Source organism: Giraffa tippelskirchi, chromosome 2 (genome assembly GCF_054371585.1).
Source record: "Giraffa tippelskirchi isolate mGirTip1 chromosome 2, T2T-mGirTip1v1.2.pri, whole genome shotgun sequence".
Classification (NCBI taxonomy): Eukaryota; Metazoa; Chordata; class Mammalia; order Artiodactyla; family Giraffidae; genus Giraffa; species Giraffa tippelskirchi.
The window spans coordinates 155,383,517-155,407,103 of record NC_137276.1 but is presented as its reverse complement, the minus strand read 5'-3'; the positions used below and the strand labels follow the sequence as shown (position 1 = coordinate 155,407,103).

General features: G+C 43.4%; 1 protein-coding gene across 2 annotated transcripts in view; it reads left to right on the top strand.

Annotated features, from left to right (window-relative positions):
* The window catches only part of MASP1 (MBL associated serine protease 1), a 49,394-nt gene that overhangs the window by 6,104 nt on the left and 19,703 nt on the right, over window positions 1–23,587 (top strand). For both annotated transcript variants that reach the window (XR_014067007.1, XM_081535320.1), the window contains exons 3-4: window positions 20,051–20,228; window positions 21,854–21,985. Coding sequence is in view for 1 of the 2 variants with exons in the window: in XM_081535320.1 (XP_081391446.1) it covers window positions 20,051–20,228; window positions 21,854–21,985 (310 nt within the window). In the remaining variant the exon portion in view is untranslated. The remainder of the gene's footprint in view (window positions 1–20,050; window positions 20,229–21,853; window positions 21,986–23,587) is intronic.

The window sequence follows — 23,587 nt, the reverse complement described above, 5'->3', positions numbered from 1 at the left end:
ATAAATGAAGGTTACGGGTGGTATGTTAGGTGCAGGTTGAGTAGGAAGACCTAGAAAAGATCTTAAGGGAAGATGAAATTGGTAAAGTGTTATTCAAATACAGCCTTCCCTTTTCCTTTCTGTTCTCAAAGGCTTTAACGTTTCTGCTAACCTCTGCTCCAATGTCACCTTTAGTTCATCAAGCAAAAGAGACTCCAAAGTAAGCTATCATTACTATCCAAAGCTGAGGCATTAGAAAGCATTGTCCAGTTCCCTAGGGAATGATCAAGGTAATGAGAAGTGTAGAGTGTGCCGCAGGGGAAATAAAAGATGAGGTTGGAAGGTTGGATTGGAGTGAGATTCTGAAGGGCTTTGAATGTAATGCTAAAGAGTTTGGATTTTATCAACAAAGAGTATGGGCAACAGTAAGGGGTCACCACAGAAGATGGATGTGACAATGGATGTAAAAAACAAAGGGAAGAGGAGCAGGAAATGATTGCAGCATCAAACAACAATTTCTCAGAATTTAGAAAGTACCCACAAACAATGCCATAGATAGGAAGCTGTTCTCTTTTAAAAGTGGAGCTAAGAAAGGTCAAAGTTCTTCTGAGAGATGACACATATTACAGTTGCATCTGGTTCAAAAAGAGGTGAAGACCTAAGAACCTACTTACAACCTCTCTCTGGCTTCCTGGAAGAAGCTCTTATCAAACCACTCTAGCATAGACTTCCTATATTTTTGGTATTAGTATAGTTTCATTTTTCTACAGCCATAATTCAGTAAGAATTAACCTGGTATTAACCGGAATGTTTGATCATCAGCAAAGAAATGAGTTGGCAAGATGCTTTTACACTTATAATCTCATTCAACCTTTAAAACAGTCCTATGAGATAGGTATTACTATCCCGTTTACAGGCAAAGACACAACCCCAAGAAGGTGAAGCAACTCACCCAAGGTTGTACAGTTAGTAAATGATGGATCAAGATTCCAAATCCATGTCTTATGACTTTCAATACTGCATTCTTTTGGCTCCGCCAAACTGCTCACAAGCTGTACTCCACTGAGCCCTAGGATACCGCAGAGGCTGACAAGAGCCCTGGGGCGGGGGCCGGGGAAGCCTGGTAAGTGGGGCTGTGAACTCCTACCCTGATTAACTCATTTTGAATGGTGAGTGTTGCTAATTAGTGTTGCATATGTTGGATATGCATCAAGTATCCCTTTTAAAGCAAGTTTTCTGTGACTAAAAACTCTCTAAAATTGGTCCTCCGTGGCACAGTTTTTCAATTTTAGCACTTTTGACATTTTGAGCCAGAGAATTATTTGTCAAAGAAGGCTATTCTGCAAATTATAGGATTTTTAGCAGCATCCCTGGCTTCACTTACTGGATGTCAATAGCACTCATATCCCAGTTGTGACAACCAAAAATGCCTCCAGCAGTTATCCATAGCTCCAGAGGAGCAAAAGCTCCGCCTGTGAGAACCATCGCTCTCTCTGTGCTGCGGCCCATCTTTGAATGTCCTGTGCTAGGAGAAGGCAATGGCAACCCACTTCAGTACTCTTGCCTGGAAAATCCCATGGACAGAAGAGCCTGGTAAGCTGCAGTCCATGAGGTCGCTGAAAGTCGGACACAACTGAGTGACTTCACTTTCACTTTTCCCGTTCATGCACTGGAGAAGGAAATGGCAACCCACTCCAGTGTTCTTGCCTGGAGAATCCCAGGGACAGCGGAGACTGGTGGGCTGCCGTCTATGGGGTCGCACAGAGTCGGACACAACTGAAGCAACTCAGCAGCAGCAGCAGCAGAAGGAACTGTGAGAATTTGCTGCTGCTGCTAAGTCGCTTCAGTCGTGTCCGACTCTGTGTGACCCCATAGACGGCAGCCCACCAGGCTCCGCCGTCCCTGGGATTCTCCAGGCAAGAATACTGGAGTGGGTTGCCATTTCCTTCTCCAATGCATGAAAGTGAAAAGTGAAAGTGAAGTCGCTCAGTCGTGTCCGACTCTTAGCGACCCCATGGACTGCAGCCTACTAGGCTCCTCCATCCATGGGATTTTCCAGGCAAGAGTACTGGAGTGGGGTGCCATTGCCTTCTCCGTGTGAGAATTTAAGGACCCAGAAATCTAGTCCATTACCAAAAGAGATGAGCCTAGAAAAAGAGCCATTGCACAGGTGGAAAAGAGTAATGATGATAAAAGATTGACGAAGAAAGAATGAGAAATGTTGAAACTCTCTGCTCTCAGAGATGATGTGGCTTGGTAATCTAGATAGCTACAAATTCATTACAAATGGAGCCAACTTCTCAGTGTCACAAGGATCAAACAGGGAGTATTCACCAAGGCCCTAAGTGTTCATCATCATAAATTAAAATTTCTAACAAACAGGAATATAGGATATAATCTAGCACCTGGAAGAACCGAACTCCAGGATCCCAGATGTATTATGGGTAAGGGGCATTTGGTTAGCAGAATCCCCCAGCCCATTCCCCTAGCTAATGGTGGCTGTACCACCATTGTATTCTCAAATATTTAGGTTGGAGAGTGAACTTAGCAGAAGGAAAATGACCAAACATTGGCTTAATACAAGAGTAAATTCCATTGATTTAGACAAGGCTAGATGTGAACTTCCTAACTGCTTTTTATCTACTTTCAAACATGTCAAACATCTAGAAATTTTGCCAGTGGAAACATTTGCCTTTATTAGTAGTTGAGGCCTCAAGACCACAGAAATTGCAAATTTTTTTTTCTTTAGCTGTGACAATGACTTATTTTCATTATTTCCCATCCCTCCACTGCAAGAAATCACTCTCAGTTCATTTGCAATTGTTTTTTTCTAACAAGTTTTCCCCTTATTGAGACAGAGGTCAAGTCTGACCTTGTTAGGACAGCTGGTGGCTCAGCTGGTAAAGAATCTGCCTTCAGTGCAGGAGACCTGGGTTCAATCTCTGGATTGGGAAAATCCCCTGGAGGAGGGCATGGCAACCCACTCCAGTATTCTTGCCTGGAGAATCCCCATGGACAGAGGAGCCTGGTGGGCTATAGTCCATGGGGTCGCAAAGAGTCTAACACAACTGAGTGACTAAGCACAGCACAGCACAAGACTCCATTACCAAGATGATAAACATACAATAGAGGACGTAACCCGTTCCTTTGCTCCCAAGTAAGTGGAAATTCCTAACAAGATAGATTAAGGAGTTGACATTGGCTATTTTGTAAAAAAAAAAAAAAAATCACTGTACTTTTCAAGGGCCACAATAGAATATGAAGACCACTTCTGACCCTGAATTAGGGACACTGGAATACATTTATACCCAAAGCTTGGCTTTTATGGCTGGAGAATATTTTGGAGGTTAATTGATGATTTCTATCCAGGGTGATATGACACCTTCCTGAAAATTCAAGGAGACGAGAATAGGCCAGCATGCTCTGGGTCCTTGCCTGGAGTTTGGCAATTTCCTGTTCTGGTCCCAGATCTGCCACTAACTCCCGAATGATCTGGAGTGGACAAGACAATCTTTTAGCACTCACTGCTCCAAAATTAGACTTGTGACCTCTGAGCATAGCAAAGACTCAGTCTGGGTGAGACAACACAGAGTTTGAACCATCTATCTGAAGTGCCCGACAGTTTTCCCAATTCCTTAGGAAGAAGGGATTAACATACTGGACAGAGAGGTATTTCTTTCCTCAGGCTTGCCCAGCCCAATTCCTTCCAGAATGCTGTCCAGTACCATCACTGGCCCCTCTGCAGAGGTTCTAGCACCCATGGGGCCTGAGTAGGCCTTCCCTCACAGGACACTGCACCCTGATCGGCTGTCAACTGGTGCTCACGTGGAGACAGGCCCAGTGCCCTTGCTCACACACGCCTGGCAGAGTTCCCCTCCGAGACTCAAGAACTTATGGAATGTCAGGCTGCAGAGGGCTGCTGGAGACCCACTTAGACCCACGTTGTTGTTATTGTTTTTCAAATACTTTCTCCCCAGTGGATGTTTTTCTTCTTAGAAATCTTCTAGTAGTCCTGATTCAGGAAACAGAAGTGGGGCTGTTGGGGCTGAAGGTGGCTCAGAAGCTCACTCTGCTCACCTAGCCTCCTTGGTCCCCCTGAAGGTCACAGCTTGTAGGAATTACAGTTTGTGTGCGTGCGTGGGCACATGCTAGATTGCTTCAGTTGTGTCAGACTCTTTGCAAGTCTATGGACTGTAGCCCTCCAGGCTCTTCTGTCCATGGGATTTCCCAGGCAAGAATACTGGAGTGGGTTGTCCTGCCCTCCTCTAGAGGATCTTCCCAACTCAGGGATTGAACCTCCATCTCTTACATCTCCTGCACTGGTAGACAGGTTCTCTATGACTAGCACTACCTGAAAGTGAAAGTGAAGGTCGCTCAGTTGTGTCTGACTCTTTGAGACCTCATGGACTATACAGTCCATGGAATTCGCCAGGTCAGAATACTGGAGTGGGTAGCTTATCCCTTCTCCAGTGGATCTCCCCAACTCAGGAACTGAACCAGGGTCTCCTGCATTGCAGGCAGATTCTTTACCAACTGAGCTATCAGGGAAGCCCAACTGGGAAGCCCCAATTACAGATTAAATACTCCCTATGTTCTCAATTCAGGTACAAGACCAGTATTTCCATCTGAGAACTCAGAAGCTTTCAAACCCAGAAGCCTTCCACATACAGTTGAAACCCACTGAGTTTTTCAAATTGCATTCTCTCCCTAACCCTCTACACCCAGGATATGTGGCTTTTCTGGCTATGAATGAGAAAGAGGCTCTTCCCTTCTCATCTGAATGAAGCATAAGCATGCTGGCCGTATCACCCTCAGATAAGTCAATACCCTTTTACAAAATTCTGTTCCTTCATTTGTTCCATGAGGAGTAAGATGAGATGATCTCTAAGGTCCCTAGAACTCCAGAATTTTAATCTTAATTCTCCTTTCTGGAGCTTTCCAGATGACCTCACTAAATCCTCATTATCCTAGGTAGGATAATGCCAGAAAATAGCAATAATATGGTACAACAGCCACTTCTCCAAGTTCCTTGGCCATAAGCACTCCGTTAAGAGACCATTGTCTGCTGGAGTTGCCTTAGTGATGTGTCATTTAAAGAGAACTTGTAAATATATCATTCTAGTGCTGTTCTTTTTCCAAGGAACTTTGAATAGCACACATTTCCTTCCGGTGAGATAATACTCCTGTCCTGAGGATCTTTCACTCTGTGACTGAATTCCCCTGGCAGGCCTGGGAGTGGGTTTAAAGGACCCTCCAGTTCACAGGACTCCTTTCTGCCCAGCCACAGTTCCACAGACTGCCCTTCCCACCCTGGCCCATCAAGGTCATGATGACAGAATTTCTGACACTGCACATCAGCAGCTTGAAGAAGAGCAGGACCCCAAGGCTGTGGTCCAGATACTCTCACTTTATGAAAATTCCTCTCCATCCTGATCTCTCGCAGTCCTTGGTATTCAAGGCCCATGAGCATCTGCACAACAGTATTTGCCTCCTTGGAATGTGGCTGCAATGTATGGACTCCCGCAGTGCACAGGCAGGCATAGGAATCACATCTGGTTAATGCTGCAGGCGAGGGGCAGAGCACAGACACGGGCCAGGGAACAGGAGGCCTGGATTCTTGTGGCCATTCTCTATAACTCAGAGACCCTGGGCAAGGGATTCCTCTCTCACATACAGGGAGTTGAGCCAGATGGTCTCTAAGGCTCATTTAGCCCTGATATACTATGTATCACCCCAGGAATCATGGTTCAACTTCATGATCATCACGCTGAAGCCCAGGGAAGGGCAATTCTTGTGCCAAGGTCACACTGGGACCAGAATTTATACCCCAAAACATTCAGTCTTTTTTTCCTTTAAAAATACTAAGTCACAGTGAAATCCCCCATCATATGGATGCTTAGGCTTTTAAGTGTAATGTAAGGCAAGTGTTGTATGGATGTGAGAGTTGGACTATAAAGAAAGCTGGACACAGAAGAATTCATGCTTTTGAACTGTAGTGTTGGAAAAGACTCTTGAGAGTCCCTTGGACAGTAAGGAGATCCAACCAGTCCATCCTAAAGGAAATCAGTCCTGAATATTCATTGGAAGGACTGATGCTGAAGCTCCAATACTTTGGCCACCTGATGCAAAGAGCTGACTCATTTGAAATGACCCTCATGCTGGGAAAGATTGAGGGCAGGAGGAGAAGGGGATGACAGAGGATGAGATGGTTGGATGGCATCACCAACTCAATGGACATGAGTTTGGGTAGTCTCTGGGAGTTGGTGATGGACAGGGAGGCCTGGCATGCTACAGTTCATGGGGTCACAAAGAGTCGGACGCGACTGAGCGACTGAACTGAACTGAAGGCAAGTGTTGTCTATAATCAAACTTAATCTCTTAAATATAGTAGGGCACTGTCTTAGAATGTCCAGAAGAGACTTTTTTTTTCCTCAGAAATGCAACCAATTATGGTTCTTTTAATTGAGCATCAGGTGAAGTAACTGATTTGTACTGAGAAAGGAGCCCTGGAGCTATACTTACTGGAAAAGCTACTCAGAAATCAGAACCACCAAGGGAACAGCAGATTCACACATCCTATTTTCAAGTTCACTTCATGGCATCTGTTCATTGGAAAAGGAGATAATAAAAACCTGCATTTGGCTTTCATTCTCTTTCTCTCTTTTTTCTTCTCTTGTTGAATGCATACAACTCAACTGGCAACTGTTAAATGCTCTTATGATGTAACACCATTTTTCTCCTCTTAATCCTATATTCTTGATATATTCAACATTTTCCCCCCATTCTCTTCACTTTAGCCCCTTAGTTCCAGTTCTTGTTCTTCTCACTTAGTTTATTATAATAGCCTCCTAAATGTCTAACAGTGGTCCATCTCTCCCCATCCAATCCTCCCTCCACATGTGTCCAGAGAGGTGTTCTTAAACATTGCTTGGACTGTGCCACCCTCAAAACCTTTCCCCACTGTCTATGGAATGAAGTCCAAGAATTCTATTGAAATCCTACCGTAAGTTGGACACTGCACCAAAGACGGGGCCCATGAAGATGAGTAAAACAGTACCTGCCCTACAGGAACTCACAGTTTCATAGTATATCATACTGCTGCTGCTGCTAAGTCGCTTCAGTCGTGTTTGACTCTGTGTGACCCCATAGACGGCAGCCCACCAGGCTCCCCCATCCCTGGGATTCTCCAGGCAAGAACACTGGAGTGGTTGCCATTTCCTTCACCAATGCATGAAAGTGAAAAGTGAAAGTGAAGTCACACAGTCATGTCCGACTCTTAGTGACCCCATGGACTGAAGCCTGCCAGGCTCCTCCGTCCATGGGATTTTCCAGGCAAAAGAGTACTGGAGTGGGGTGCCATTGCCTTCTCCGGAGTATATCATGAGACAAGTATATAATTAATAAGCTAAAGCCGGGAAGAGGAACACAAGAGTATGATGCAGTATATATGCTGAAAAGTGGTCATTTCTGGAGATTCAAAAAAGGCTTTGGAAATGGTTGATGTTTGAGATAAGTCTTGAAGGATAAATAGGAATTTAACAATTCTTATTTAACAATTCCCTAAATGCCTTGATGTCCCTAAGCATTGGTTTTGTGATTATACCAAGAAAAAAAAAAAAAAGACTTAATAATACAGTACCTTCCTCGAAGGTTATGTGAGGATTTAAGTGAAATGATGGCTGTGAGTGGAATCAATACTGTGAAAAAGCAAACATTTTCAGTGGTTTGGAGATCAGGGTCTAGAGCCAGTCAGACCTACCAGCTGCTACTGCTAAGTCGCTTCAGTTGTGTCCGACTCTGTGCAACCCCATAGACAGCAGCCCACCAGGCTCCCCTGTCCCTGGGATTCTCCAGGCAAGAATACTGGAGTGGGTTGCCATTTCTTTCTCCAAGTCAGACCTAGAGTCAGGCCCTATCTCCACTACTTATGGTAAAAGGGATATCAATAATGCCTGATTCCTAGGCTTATTATTGTGAATGCCAAGTGAGGTAAATGCTATATTTGCATGTGTCCAATGCCTATGTAATGAGGTCAGTAAATATTATTTCAGTGGTGATGATGGCAAGGGTGTGAGTACTAAAGCGCCAGCTGGTATTACTAGATGCTCAGTGAGTGTCAGTTTCCTCATCTCCTCTAACACTAACTGGTTGCCTATGACCTTGCTCAAGTCACTGAGTTTCTCAGTCAATTTATGGGAAAGTACTTTGAACGGACTGATCAAATGCAAGAGGCTGTTTATTTCTGCTGTGTGTTCACTTTGTAGTAACACAAGTTTATGGCAATGACAACTAAAAAATTTAGTCACAGCCTGAAAGTAGAGAGCTATTTCCTTTGGTGGGAATGTTTAGGACTCCAAGCCCGGGAGGCAGCATCTCACTAGCTTTGAGAAAACTGTTCCAAGGAGGCGGGAGGGGGAGTCCAACTACATACTAGTTTGCAACAAAGGGAGCAGGCAATCTGAACATCAAAGATCAGATTTCAAGTGAAGGAATTTAGCATTCTATATATGGGAAGATACAAGCTTCTGGGCTCAGTGAATTCATTCCTTTCATATGCACCTACGCTCTCTGGGGCTAAATCCTGTTTCCTTGTTCACCTTAAGGAGTGGCAGATGGCTGCTTCTTGCATTCCCCCAGCTCCTTAGCAATCACGGTAGAGGGATGGCAGCATCTGTTGGATGCCAGTTTTGGGAGCCCTCATTCACAGTTGGAGGCCAGAAATCAACAATGGCTGTGATATTTCCTGTTTATTGATATGGCAGGAGATATTTTCATTTCACAGCACTTTCTAATCTATAACCTTCTTTGATGCTCATAGACTAGGGAGAGCCGGAATTATTACACCTAATTTACAGGAAAGGACACTGAGCATCAAGAGCTTAAGCGCATTCGTCTAGGAATTTATAGCAAAGCCATGTCTCAGTCCCTGGTCTTCTTATTCCCAAGTTAAGATTGGGTCTCTCTGTTTGGCCCTTCTCAGAACAGGTTTTATCCTGAATTTTCATATGCTTCCTGGTTACAAGAGAAATTTAGTAAAATTTTGTAAACCTGGGGGACCTTGAGGGCCCCTGTGTTGTCTAGGTTTTGTTAAAGAACTTTCTCTCTTATCCTGACTTTGCGAGGAAAAAAATATTTTATAAAAATAAGAGGAAATGGAATCTGTGCTATGAAGGATGGAAAGTGTTTGATTTATCTGTTTGTGGTACACAAGTTCTAATAGTAAACTCAAGGTCATTGCATGGACTGTCAGCACCATGAGCCCAGGGCCTATGTCTGTGTTTGTTTCTTGTGGTGAACACAGTCCTGGAGGCCAGAACAGGAAAAAGCATGGGTCTCCTGGCGGTGAGCATAAAGGAAAGAGCTCTGGTTTAGAGGTGAGCCACTGACTCCTGCCAAGACATTGGCAAGTCACCTGTCTGTTCTCAGCCTCAGTTGCTCCATCTGCTCAATGAGGAAATTGGACTGGTTGGCCTCTCCCAGTCCTTCCAGTCCTGATTCTCCTTTCCCAAGCCTCACTGGGTCAGTCTGCATCCTGCTGTATAATTAAGAGATAAGTCCCTCCTATGGCCCTGCTCCAAGACTGACTCCTCTGACCCCCCAGCTCCTAATTTCTGTGCAATGCTCTGTGTTTACTCTGGACATGCCCTCAACCTTCAACTACTGATGCAGCTCTGCTCATTCTCTGGGAGTAGACAGGAGAACTTGCCCCTGAAGGAAAAGAAGAATAAGCAAATGTTTCTCATGAATTTCAATTGTATTCCCTAGTGGAATTCCTCTACTCCAGAGATACCCGGTTCCCAAATCCATTCTAGTTGATTCAGAAAAATCAGGAAGTGAAAATGAGCTTCAGAAACAGTGTGACAAAGGCTTATTTTATGCAAGAGGTGCAAGCAGCACAGCCTTGGGAGTGATGGAAAACAGAAGGACAGTCCCAGCTCTGAGGCAGAAAATGTGGGCAAGAGTGAGGTGGAATGCTCTGGAGAATAGGTACCCCTGGTGTGCAAATCTGTGGGCATAAGTGTACACAGGCTGCTCTCAGACACACCTTAGTAAAAAGCAGAGTGTGAATTTACTTTGGTGTGCTCATACAAGAAAAAGGGAAAGGGAAGTATTCATTTGTTCAATAAATCTTCATCGAATGCCTACCATTTACTAGCACTTGGAGTATGGCAGTAATTAAGACAGAAATGTTTATTGGCATTGCTTACATTACACTGGGGGGAACAGAAAATAAACACTAAACACAATCCAAAGTTTTTTATGGTAAGATATGGAAAAGGAAATGGCAACCCACTCTTTCTTGCCTGGGAAATTCCATAGACAGAGGAGCCTGGCAGGCTATAGTCCATGGGGTCGCAAAGAGTTGGACCTTGATCAGCAATTAAACCACCACCACCACCAGTAAGGTAATAGGCAAAGAAATGAAATACAGCAGGGTAAAGAAGGGTGGGTATTACGATTGAAATGTGTTGGTCAAGGCAGTCCTAGATGAAAGAGTGACATTTGAGCAAAGACTTGAAGAAGCTGAGGAAGTTGGCCATGTGGCTTTCGGGGAAAAGCTCTCAACCAGAGAACAGCCAAGACTTTAGAGGGAAAATGCCTGGTGTATTTGAAGAACAGAAAGGAAGGCTGGCTTACCTGATATCTCAGTTGGTAAAGAATCCGCCTGCAATGCAGGAGACCCTGGTTCGATTCCTGGGTTGGGAAGATCCCCTGGAGAAGGGAAAGGCTACCCACTCCAGTATTCTGGCCTGGAGAATTCCATGGACCGTGTAGTCCATGGGGTCGCAAAGAGTTGGACACTACTGAGCGACTTTCACTTTCAAGGAAGTTTGTGTGGCTGGAGCACAAGGGAGAAGGGTAGAAGATGAAGGCAGAGGTACAGTTGGGAGCTGGATCGCCACGGGGCCTGGGAAATAGGGTCCATGCTGAATGCTCACAGGCAATGGCAGACTTTACTAACTGCTTTTCTGCCCGTATGTCATTTGACTTCCTGACTCTTAGAGGATAGAAGGAAGTTCCACCTAGTATGTTTGTGAAAACTGAGGCAGAACCCAGCAGTATACTTATCATAATCAGCAACTGGGGGGTGGATCGGGAGGGCATACAGGAGCCCCCTCTTCACCACTCCAATATTCTAGAAGTTAGTAAACTCAAGTGCAGAGATAATGGTAAAATTTTAGAATTGTTAAGAGGTGATGAGTTTTTACATCATTTATTTCTTTTTAATATAATTTATTTAACTGTAAGTTTATGAAACTGAATCTTTCATAACTGCCTTGTCTAACGAAAGCATACAAAATCCCTGAGAAGTGACAGCTGGTCCCTATAGCTTGATACAAGCCAGCTCCAGGGCACGTGCTAGGGAGAGGCTAAAATAACACATAGTGGTAGGGTGGTGGCCAGAACCCAGGTCTTTAGGTCCCTATTCCAGGTACCTTAAAAATTTCCCCGGGAAGATTTGAGGATGTACTTTCAGAAGGGTGCAGGGCAGAGTCCTGGATGATATTGGAGGGGCACACCCACTCACACATTCCTGGAAAGTGCCTGGCGACGCCGGCCCGCGGCGGGTCCCTTCTCGCTGCTAGGCACTTACTTAATCACTGCTTTCACTGGAGTGCTGACTGCAACTGACTTGGAGCCAGGCTGCCTCTGCCACAGAAGAACACAACAAGGCTTTGTTTTTGCCTGTCCCCAGGCTATTTTCCTGCCCCTGAACCATTTGGGGCTCAGCCTGCCAGTCCCAGAGGAGATTTGCATGTGAATAGGCCTGTCTCTGAAGTCACAGAAGGGGTGTGTGGAGAGTCTAAGCCATTCACGGGCCAATGAGAGTAAAGTCCTTCCTGGCCCCCCTTCCCAGCCATGACTCCCAGACGCTTCAGCCCACATCCCCCAGCCCTGCCACACTGAGATGCCCGGCACCACCAGTTTCCCACCTGTGGGATGCCTGCTTCCCACGCTGGAGGTTACCCCTCCCCAGCCAGCTCTTTCTTCTCCCCATGCTCTGCTCCCTGGAGACCATCTCCTTTTCTGCCCAGGGCCCTCCTGAAAAATGGGCAATCCTTCCTGGTAGCAGTGGGATTCCTGGATTCTAAGGACCTGCCAGCAGGTCTAAGCCCTCACACTGTTCGTGGCATCCAGTACTGATGTCCAGTATTTGTATGTGCACAATACATACTTTGCTAGGGTTAGGAGGTTCCTCCAGCTCCATTAAGAGATTCTTACTTGAGCTAACAAATATGTAAGAACACTTTACTGGGACTCTCAATAGAGCTGGGCCTTGACAGTGGCTTCACCATTATGTGGCCATGTGACTTTCAACCAGTTACTTCACTTCTTTGAGCTCAGTTTCCCCATCTAAGAGAGGAAAAAGATAGTCTTTAATACCCTTTTTATTTCTGACCTGCTATGGTCTTGTAATTCCAGTTATTGAACCAGGGCTGACTCATGTCGGGACATTTAGGTTTTGTCTTAGGTCTGCTACTCCTAGGCTATGTGAGCTTGGAGATTCATATCACCAGTCTGGTCCAGAAACTACTATCTACCTGAAGTGCATTCACTACAAGACTACCTAAAGATGGCTGAAAATACCCTGTCAATTGGAAATTCCACATGGAAAGTGGGGGTGGATTATTTGTATTCCTACTACTACTGTTACTGCTAGTGGGCTTCCCCAATAGCTCAGCAGGTAAAGAATGTGCCTAGAAATACAGGAGACATAGGAGATGTGGGTTTGATCCCTGGGTCAGGAAAATCCCCTGGAGAAGGAATTGGTAACCCACTCCAGTATTCTTGCTGGGATAATCCCACAGACAGAGGAACCTGTTGGACTACAGTCCACAGAGTTGTGAAGAGTTGGACACGACTAAGGGACTAAGCACACACTACTAGTAGTACTCTAATTATTATTATCATTATTATTTTATAGCCAAATGACTTGGTCAGGACTGAAGCAACAACCTACAGCCCCTCTCAAATATGGCCAACTTGAGTCTTAACCACACCAGCTGTGCTATTTTTACTTACATGGCTTTCAAGAACTTCTAAAATGCAACACACACACATCTCCTTTTTTTTTTTTTAGTCCCAGGTTCTTGTTTAGCATCTGGTACTTTTAATTTGCTCCTTCTCATGGTCTTTGGGCTTCCCTGGTGGCTCAGCTGGTAAAGAATCTGCCTGTAGTGCAGAGACCTGGGTTCGATCCCTGGGTTGGGAAAATCCCCTGGAGAAGGGAAAAGTTATCCACTCCAGTATTCCAGCCTGGAGAATTCCATGAACTATATAGTTCATGGGGTCCCAAAGAGTCAGACATGACTGAGCGACTTTCACGATCTTTACTCAGCAGTTTGGGCAGCTGAGTAAAGTAGTAACATTGGACTATTGCCCCTGGCCTAGTCCCTAGAATCAGGAGTTCTGGGTCCAGGGCTGTCACTGAAACACTGGCCTAAATTCACACACCTAGAGAAATCCTTTGAAACCCAGGAAAGTAAGGGGGGTTCCTGGACTTAATATTATTCTCTTGTGGATGAAAGCTGTCAGAGATCCTTTAAATTACACTGGTCTGCTCTTATAAAATTAGAAAAATATGTTTGCCATGTCACCCACCTCCCAGGACCATTAGGAAGCTTGTAAAGTACAGAGAGTCAAAGAGACCTAAGGTGCCACCTGTCAAATAAGGAGGCCGTGTGGCGAGGGCTCCCTCAGTTCCCTTCCCACCCCATTAACCTGTGATCTGGGGCCTCATAAAAAGAGAGGTCTGTGTTGCTGGCTCCAGTGAGGTTAGGAATGAAGGAGAGGAACCAGAAAACAAGGCATCCAGGAATGGTTTCAATCTCTTAATTCTTCTTCAAATGTGTGAAATTACCCACACTCCACTTAGCTGGGAGTCCAGAAAGATGTCACTTCAGTTGGCTCAATCTTAGTGCTCCTGTTTTTCTCTCTGATTTATTAAGTGCTGACTATATTTCAGGTAACTATCTACATGGTTTACATATATGTTCACCAAGTCCTATGATTTATAAACACTATTATTTTCACTATTTTACAAATGAGAAAAACCTACTTACAGAGCATTTTCAATTCATAGGGCTGTCATAATAAATTACCATTAACCTAGTGGTTTATTCATTTACTTACAAATAAATAAATACATAGCGATTTCTTCTGTCACAGTTCTGGAGCCCAGAGTCTGAAATTAAGGTGTTGGTGGAGCCATGTGACTTCTGAAGGCAATCAGCCCACTCTCTGAATATCTGCCTAAATTAAGCCTGAACAGCTCTTCAAGGGCCTAGAGAAGATGTCAAAGGGGCTCAAGGATATAGCTTGGGAACATTGACAAGCAAATCTCTGAGGTATTTGGACTTATAGGACAGCCTTTTTGGAAAAAAAAAATTGAGGTAGAGTTGATAGACAGTTGTAGTTCAGTCGTTCAGTCATGTCCAACTCTTTGCGACCCCAAGAACTGCAGCACTACAGGCTTCCCTGTCCTTCACCATCTCCTGGAGCTTGCTCAAACTCATGTACATTGCATCGATGATGCCATCCAACCACCTCATCCTCTGTCACCCTGTTTTCCTCCTTCTTTCAATCTTTCCCAGCATCAGGGTCTTTACCAATGAGTTGGCTCTTCACATCAGGTGGCCAAAGTATTGGAGTTTCAGCTTCAGCATCAATCCTTCCAATGAATATTCAGGGTTGATTTCCTTTAGGATTAACTGGTTTGATCTCTTGCAGTCCAAGGGACTCTCAAGAGTCTTCTCCAACACCACAGTTCAAAAGCATCAATTCTTTGGCATTCAACTTTCTTTATATTTATTATGTAAGTTACAGGGGTACAACATAGTGATTCACAATTTTTAAAAGTTAAACTCCACTTATAGTTATCATTAAACATTAGCTATATTCCCTGTGTTGTACTATGTATCCTTATAGCTTACTTGTTTATACATAATAGCTCCTTCTTCTTAATCCCCTACTCTTATCATGTCCTCACCCTCCCCTCTCCCTACTGGTACCCACTGGTTAGTTCTCTGTATCTGTAAGTCTGTTTCTTTTTTGTTATATTCGTCAATTCATATTATTTTTCAGATTCCACATATAAGGGATATCACACAGTAGTGGACAGCCATTTTTGTTCACCTTGTGTCTTAAGGGAGCGTGAGACATCACTGTGGAATCAGAAGGCTGCAGGATGAACCTGAAGCCACCACTCACTAGATAATGGCTTTGATTGATTCATTGAAATCATCTCGGCTTCAAGTTTGTCACTGGGTGGATGTCAATGTATTGATAGTCTCTGATGAGATCATTTTATGGACACGTGGAAAGAAGCCATAGCTGTCCTCTTACAGAAAGTTCACCAAATTTTCTGCTGCCCTGCCTTAACTTTGCCTAGGAGGTTTGTGCTGTTTCTACTAAGGTAGACAACTCATGGAAAGCAGACTCTGGTTTCTCCTCCTTCAATGTCTCTTCCCTGCTCCCTGTCCTCAACAGAACCCTTTCCTATATCATGTGGTGGTGGGTAAGGAGGGGCAGTTGAGACTCCAAATGCACTCAGAACTTTGCTACTCCCTCTACCTAGATGTCCTCCCTACTGCCCCCTTCCCAGCCCTCCACCTACGATTTCTACCTGCCTATGTCCTACTCACCTTTTGGTCCCAGCTCAGAGACCATTCTCTTCTTCCTGTTTTCTGATTCCCCTCAGCTGGATACAATATTTTCCCATCTTATAACCCCAGGAACTTCCTAGCTTTCATTGCAATAACTATAATCTGCTAATTCCCTAACACAGACATGTGAGTACTTATTCTCCTACTAAATTTTATATTCCCAGAGGCAGGGAACTTGCTTATTAAGCACATGCAACAAATTAGTAGTTTTTGGCATCCTTCATGTTATAATGAGGACAGAACTTGGTATATAAATATTTGTGGAGATGAAAGAAAGCAAATTGAGGACATGCATCCATATGTTAGTGCCGAAAATCACAATAGAACACGGCTGAAAAGACATGGCTGCCCATAATAAGTAGAAAAATAAAAGAATCTGTGATCCCCAGCCAAATGGTTTTCTACTATTATGAATTTTTTGTTTTCATTTGATAAGGTATTCCCCCCACTCCATCATGTTAATACAATGACCCTAGTACAGGGACAGTCCAAACAGAAGCCAGGGCTTAATCCTTCTTCTCTAAATTTGTAGAATTTTACAATCATAGCAAAGGCTGCAAATATTAAGTAGGGCCAGTGACCCCCCTGTTTAGGTTATGACCAGAGCTGTCACTGAGCCACATCCTCTCTGGGAGACAGTCCATGCACCCCAGATAAAGCTTCAAGAGGCCCTTGAGCCAGAAAAGTTGTTTGGCAAAGTGCCTGTGTCGCTTGCCTTGAACTCTCTGGATTGGTGGGCTCCTTTCTCCAGGGTCAGAACTAGTCCAAAAGCAAATCTGGTATCAGGAAATGCTCGTGGTTATCTCTCTAGTCTTGAGCAAGTCATTGCCCTTCTCTGGACCTCAGTTTCCTCTAGGAGGGGATTGAAACAGCTCTTAAAGGGCCCTCCCTCCAGGCTCTATTTGGAGCTGCAGGCTGAATTCCCAGGGCCCTGGGGCCTTCTCTTCCCTGTTTCTAAAGGTCTATCAGACTTAGATTTTCCCATGGGTTTCAGCTGGGGCATGCTTACCTGTCCTCTGAAATAGTGAGGCTCTACAGGTGAGGATTGTGTCTCTGCCATCATAAACTTAGGTATCCTTAAGCCTGGAAGTTACAAGAAGGAAGGCTGTTTATCATAGACCTTCATTAGGTCTCTCCCTGATCCAAAAGATCTCTGCTTGGTTTCACCTGAAAGTCTCATGCTACAGGTACTATAGAACCCTGGAGACCTTGGGGATAACAAATGAGGAATGAGGCTGCTGTGTCTAGAACGTTGATGCTCAAGGCTTGACTCTTTATTAGTAATTGCTTCTAGAGCACATGGGTATAGACCACAAACAAGTTCAAGTTCTTAAGTAGGAAGCAATCTCTGTGTTGAAACTCCTCCTCACCATTCTCTAGTTCAACGAATCCCAACTTTTTTAACACAACTGGTTTTGTGGAAGATAATTTTTCCACAGACCGGGGATGGGAGATGGTTTCAGGATGATTCAAGTGCATTACATTTATTATGCACTTTATTTCTATTATTATTACATCATCTCCACTCAGATTATCAGGTATTAAGATCCCAAAGGTTGGGCCCCCTGCTCTAGTTGGTTTATTTAATGTATGGATATAATGCCTTGTTAGAATACTAGTATGTCAGGACTGGAAGAGAGCATAGAGCTCAGCTAGTTCAAACCCCTAGTTTACCAGGTGGATAATTGAGCACTACAGAAGTCAGCCATATACCACTTTTCGTGGAGTCAGAAATAGGGGTCAGGACCTCTAACAGCCAGCTCCATACATTTCACTCCAAAGCAGAGGTCACCGAGATAGTTCACTCCAGCTCATGTGGTTACTCATAGAAGAAGCCTTCTCCCAGACCCTCACTCTTTATGTATTTAGTCTTATTCTTATTAAATTCTAATGATAGCAGCTTAATGAGTTTCTACCTGATTTTAAAACAGTAAATAAAACCCTGTCTACATAAAGAAGACATAAGAATTACAAAGGCTTTATAGTCTAGGGGCTTTCAATGTAGGGCAAGCAACATTACAAAACTCAATATCCCCAAGAAACTTGATGTTCATAATACTGTCCTTGGATCACCAAGAAGGATTAGTATATTTTACCTGAGAAAGCAGGGATTTGAATAAAGCACTTTGAAAAGCATTACACACACAAACACCCCAATTTTTAAAAAAATCATAGTTAGGTAAAACTTTAGCTACGTGGAAAACTCAGATCATCAAAACAACAAAGCAGCTGAGATATTCAAGAAAGTGACATTTCAGCTGTGTGCAGATTGGAACACTCTATAGTATAGCAATAAGGCTGGTGTGAGTTTGGCTAGTATCTGCAGAGAAGAGGAAAACATAGCAAAGCCATGATCTCATCTTCTGTTTACACTTCAATTCCCAAAGTTAGTGATTAATTGTCCTCATGTTTTGTTGCCAGGGCAAATTGTTTTCCTTTAAAGCTCCCATTTATTTTAAATAAATAAATCATTAGTTTCAAAACAGAAGTGTCAAATGTCAAGATACTTCTGACATACTAAGCTAATAAACAAAACAATGAATTCATTAGAAGCTACTAGAGATAGGCAGCCTTTGAGAACTTTCCTTTAAAGACTTTGAAAGGCAGCAGACATCATTCTTGGTCAGATTTTTCTCATGCATCTTGGCTAAAACATCAATCTGGAGGATGCAGATAGAAATGCTTCCTTAAAAGGATCAAAATAGGTATAAATGATAGAATGGTAGGTAAGCAAAGTATTGGTAGTCATATAAATATACCAGCCAGCTACAACACTGCTTCCCAAACCAAACACACAAAATCTGCTTTAGACAACCAGTTTAGAATCTCTCCTTGAGTCTCTGAATCTTCCCAGGGTCCCTGGCTCTTGCAAAACAGGGAATTCTTTAGCAAATAGGCAATTTTTGCAGCTGAGTCTTAAAAAAAAAATGCAACTATTTTGGGGTGATTCCAATAGTTTCTGTATTAGTAAGACTACCTATTAAATACAGTTCTGATTACGTGACTTCCCTTTTTCTTGTTTAGTCACTCAGCTGTGCCTGACTCTTTTGCAAACCCATGGACTGTAGCCCACTAGGTTCCTCTGTCCATGGGATTTCAAGTCACTTGTTATGTGATTCAAGGTCAATAATAATCTAGTTTCAACCTATCCCTACAAATATATCTTTTCCTACAATCCCCACAGAATTTCTGGTTTCTCATTGTTCTCAGAATAGGTCTTGTACTTTTAGTTCTGGATGACAAATATTTATTGGATAACTGCTATATTCTAGGTCCTATTCCATGCACTGAAGATATATCTGTAAAGAAAAGAATCTGAAAAAGAATATGCATGTGTGTGTATAACTGAATCACTTTACACCTGAAACTAACACATTGTAAATAAACCATACTTCAATAAAAATAATAATAATAAAAAGCATATTTACATTTTTAAAAATTCCAATTCTGATATAGGTAATGTATTATTTTAAAAATAAAGCTCAAATATACCAATAAAAAAGTAATTAACTAAAATTCTCACCTTCCCATAGCTTATATTCCAGTGGGGATCTTTTGCCTCCTTCTGAGTACATTCTTCACAAGACACTTGTCACACTGTACGATAGCTCTGTCTGTTTTCCGCCATCTGAACACTGCCTCCCCATGGGCATGTGCGTGCTCAGTCGCTTAGTTGTATCTGACTTCTTGTGACCCCATGAACTGTAGCCTGCCAGGCTCCTCTGTCCATGGACTTTTCCAGACAAGAATACTGGAGTGGGTTGCCGTTTCCTTCTCCAGGGGATCCTCCTAACCCAGGGATTGACACAAGTGTCCTGTGTCTCCTGCATTGCCAGGTGGGTCCTTTACTACTGACAGACCTGGGAAGCCCTTCCGCATCCACAGCTCAATGGCTTACTCATCTCCCATCATCCCCATCCCACGCTTTGCTCTGTGGTTGGCACACACTGAATTCTCAATGAATGACTTACATTGTATATAAAGTTTCTTTTCCTGGAAATGTAAGTTCCTGTTGTGTCTAGAATCCATCTGTGAAATCTAACTCTTCTGTTTTATTAAATATGAAAATTTATTTTAACATTGAATTTTTTTTTAACAAATAAGCCATTTTGTTGCCAGCTACTTCTGATGGACCTAAACAAAATGAATGAAACAGGGACTGAACAGACACATTGGCTTAATGGACCTAGACAAAATGAATGAAACAGGGAGAGGACAGGCACATTGGCTTAGCCTGTAATGTGTCTTTCCTCAGATTCCAGAATTCCTAAGCCTCTTTCTTTGGGCTTCCCAGGCTGCCTGATCCACTTGTGGGCAGCCCCTCTGTCTTTTCTCCTTGCGACCAGCAGAGAAGCTAATTTGGGAAGCTGCACATCTTGTTCCCTTTCTTTTTGACCCTAAAGGTAGAAACTGAAGACCAGGTGTTGGCAACCTTCTGTGGCAGGGAGACCACGGACACAGAACAAACCCCTGGCCAGGAAGTGGTCCTCTCCCCCGGCTCCTTTATGTCCATCACTTTCCGGTCAGATTTCTCCGATGAAGAGCGATTCACAGGATTTGATGCCCACTACACGGCTGTGGGTAAGTTGGAGAAGTGGGTAACTCATCCCCACGTCTCCCTTCCTCTCTCAAAATTAAAAGTGCCTTGTGCTCTCTTCTTTAAAATGAACACCTACTACGTAAATTCTGCCATTAATGTCTTACTGCATTTGGTCTATCGCACATCTATCCATCTATCTATCCTCTATCCATCAATTCATCTTTTTTGACACATTTCAAAATAAATTGCAGACATCAGTACTCTTCTTCCTAAATACTTTGGCATGCATATCGTTTATCTAGGGTTCAACAGCTATTCACATTTTTTCTTTTCATGTAAAATCTATATATTCAATGAAATGCATAAATCTTAAGTACATTTGTTAAGCTTTGAAAAATTTATATTTGTACATAACTAAATCCCTAACAAGATGTTGAGCTTTACCATTAACTCCCAAAGTTCCTTTATGCTCCTTTCCAATTACACCAAACTCCTACTTCCTTAGAGGTCACCACAACAGTCCTGATTTTTTCTACCACCATAGATTAGTTTTGCCTCTTGCAAAACTTCATATAAATGAACATATACAGATTATATTTTGGAGATGAGAAATATTTTACTCAGCACAAAGTCTTTGATATTTATTTATGTTGTTCCAATTCATTAGTAACTGCTACTTTTCCTGGCAGAGTAGTTTTCCATTATATAAATATACTACAATCTATTTATCCATTCTCCTATTGACAGACACCTGGGTTCTATCCATTTTTTGGCTCTCATTAATAAAATTTCCACAAACCTTTTTGTACAAGCTATTTTGTAAACATATGTTTTCATATGTTTCACTTCTGTGGGGTATATATTAACATCTAGGAGCAAAATTGCTTAATCATAGTGTAGGTGTATGTTTAGTTCTATAAGACTTTTTCCACAGTGTTTGCACCATTTTGTATCCCTCCACCAATGTATGAGAGTTCTGGCTGCTCTATATCCTCACCAATATTTGATGTCATCAATTAAAAAAAAACAATTTAACCATTCCAGAGGACATGTAGTGGTACTTCACTGTGGTTTTAATTTGCATTTTCCTGGCACCTAGTGATGCTGAGTATCTTTTCATGTGTAAGCTTCTTGGCCATTTCTGTATCTTTTGGAAAGAAATATGTGTTCAAATTGGGTTGAGAACATACATCTTTTCATCTTTATATTTCCAGTGCCTAAGATAGGGCTTGACCCACCTTAGAGACTTAGACAGAGAGAAGCAACATGGAGGAGAGGTTAAAAACCCAGATTTTAGAGCCAGCCCACCTTGATTTGAACGAGGACTCCACTTACTCTCTGTGTGACTTGGAGTAAGTTCTTTAATGGCTCTAAGTCTCAGTTCCTTCATCTATAAAAGGGGGTCATAACTGTCCCACTTGCTGTCATCACAACTGTTAGAGAACAGTGGCACCACCAGGAGTCAGGTTGCCCAGGTTTGACCAGGCTTTCTGTAACCTTGGGTAAGTTTCCTCATTTGTAATTGGAGGCTTAGGTGAGGCTTAAATGAGAGAATGCAGGTATCTCCCAACACAGTGAGTGGCCCCACTGAGTGCTCTATAAATGTTGGCTATTCTCTTCACCATCACACTTGCATTGGTTGTGAGAGGCTCTACCTGCCCTGCAGATGTGGACGAGTGCACGGAGCGGGAGGACGAGGAGCTGTCCTGTGACCACTACTGCCACAACTACATCGGCGGCTACTACTGCTCCTGTCGCTTCGGCTACATTCTCCACACAGACAACCGGACGTGCCGAGGTGGGGCCCAGCATTGATTCTGTGCATCACTGTTAGGAGTCATATTTTCCAGTGAGATGAGGGGAGGCTCAGAGGAAGGACAGACAGGCAGTAGGAACAATTAAAAATGAAATCAGGCCAGGGATAAAGATGCTGAAATGCCCACCAGCCTGGAAGTCGGGTTCAGGTTCTCAGAGAACTGCATTTGAGAAGCCCTGGCCTCTAGGCCATCTTTCTTCCCGGGGCACAGGGCTTTCTGCTCTTTAGTCCCTGTTTCCTCTCCTCCTGTAAGTAACAGGCCAAGTCAGGGAAAAGCCAGGTTTCCCAGTCCTGAGCCCTGAACTAGGTTTTACCCATGAGCTCCTTTTTTCTGCTCTTCCCTGGTCTCTCACTCTTATATTATGATACAGAGAACCCCAGTGCAAGCGAGAGAAGGGGAGAGAGGCAAAGATAAGACAGCAAGAAAACATCCCTTTCCTTCTTGCTCCCTTTGCTTTCCCCTCCCATCCATGTGCCTTCTCTGCCATAGTATCCAGGCTGAGGTGGGGAGCGAGAAATAGGAAGACTCAGACATTTCCATGAGGACCTCCTGGCTAGCGGGTAATAGCCACATAGGCAAATGGTAAAATGTAGTAAATGTTGTAAATGAAGTGTGGCTGTGGCACCGTCAGACCTGAGTCTGCATCAAGTGAGCAAGCACTTCCCAGAGATGATGCCCTTGATGAAGGAAAAAGAACAAGGAAAAGGAGGGCACGACAGGCAGAGAGAACAGCTTCTGCAAACATTCAGAAGCGTGTCAGGATTCGGAATGTTTCGGGAATTGCCAGTAGATCGGTATGACTGCAGGGTAAGGATCTGGGTCCTAGAAAGACCAATGGAAGCTGAGTGAGGGAGCGTTGGGGGAGGGCATGCTAGAAACAGGATTTCTTTTCCTTCCTCCTTCAAAAACTTCTACTTCCAAATAAAACCCATCAGTAAAAAGCAGGCACATATAGGAGTTTTCTTGAAGAGAGTTGTCTTTTCCATGGTTTTCATTCAGTAAGTATTTATTGAGTATCTACCATGTGCTGAGCACAGAGGGGCTAAGACTGAGCAATGTTTCTGAATCCTGTTTTTCATTTTTGCTTCTGCCCCCCAAGAGCCTTTTTAAACATTCTCTTCCTAATTGTCTCACCCATGAAATTTAATACCACAAATATCCTGTATATATGTTTATGTACTATATGTCTGCCTGTGTGTTATGCATAAAAAGAGTAACAACTTCCCCTCTCTAAGAACCAATTTTGGCCCCTCTGGGAGCAATGTCATCCCCATGAAAATGCTTGGGGTAGAATATTAAAGCACAGGGATTCAGATACCACTCTAAATCTTATTCTGTAGCTTGTAACTGAAGGACTTTAGGGTTAGCTATGCCCCCTTTCTGGGCCACAGTTTTCTCATTTACAAATGACCAGAAAGAACTGACATGCCAGATCCAAGGACAATAGTTCAGTGGCATATAACAGGGCCTTTGCAGGGTTAAGCCATGGTCAGGATCCAAGACACTGGTTGCTGGGTTGCAGCTGTGATGGGGAGCAGAGCAGACTCCCTGAGCTCAGGGAACTTACAGTCTTGTGGGGGCAG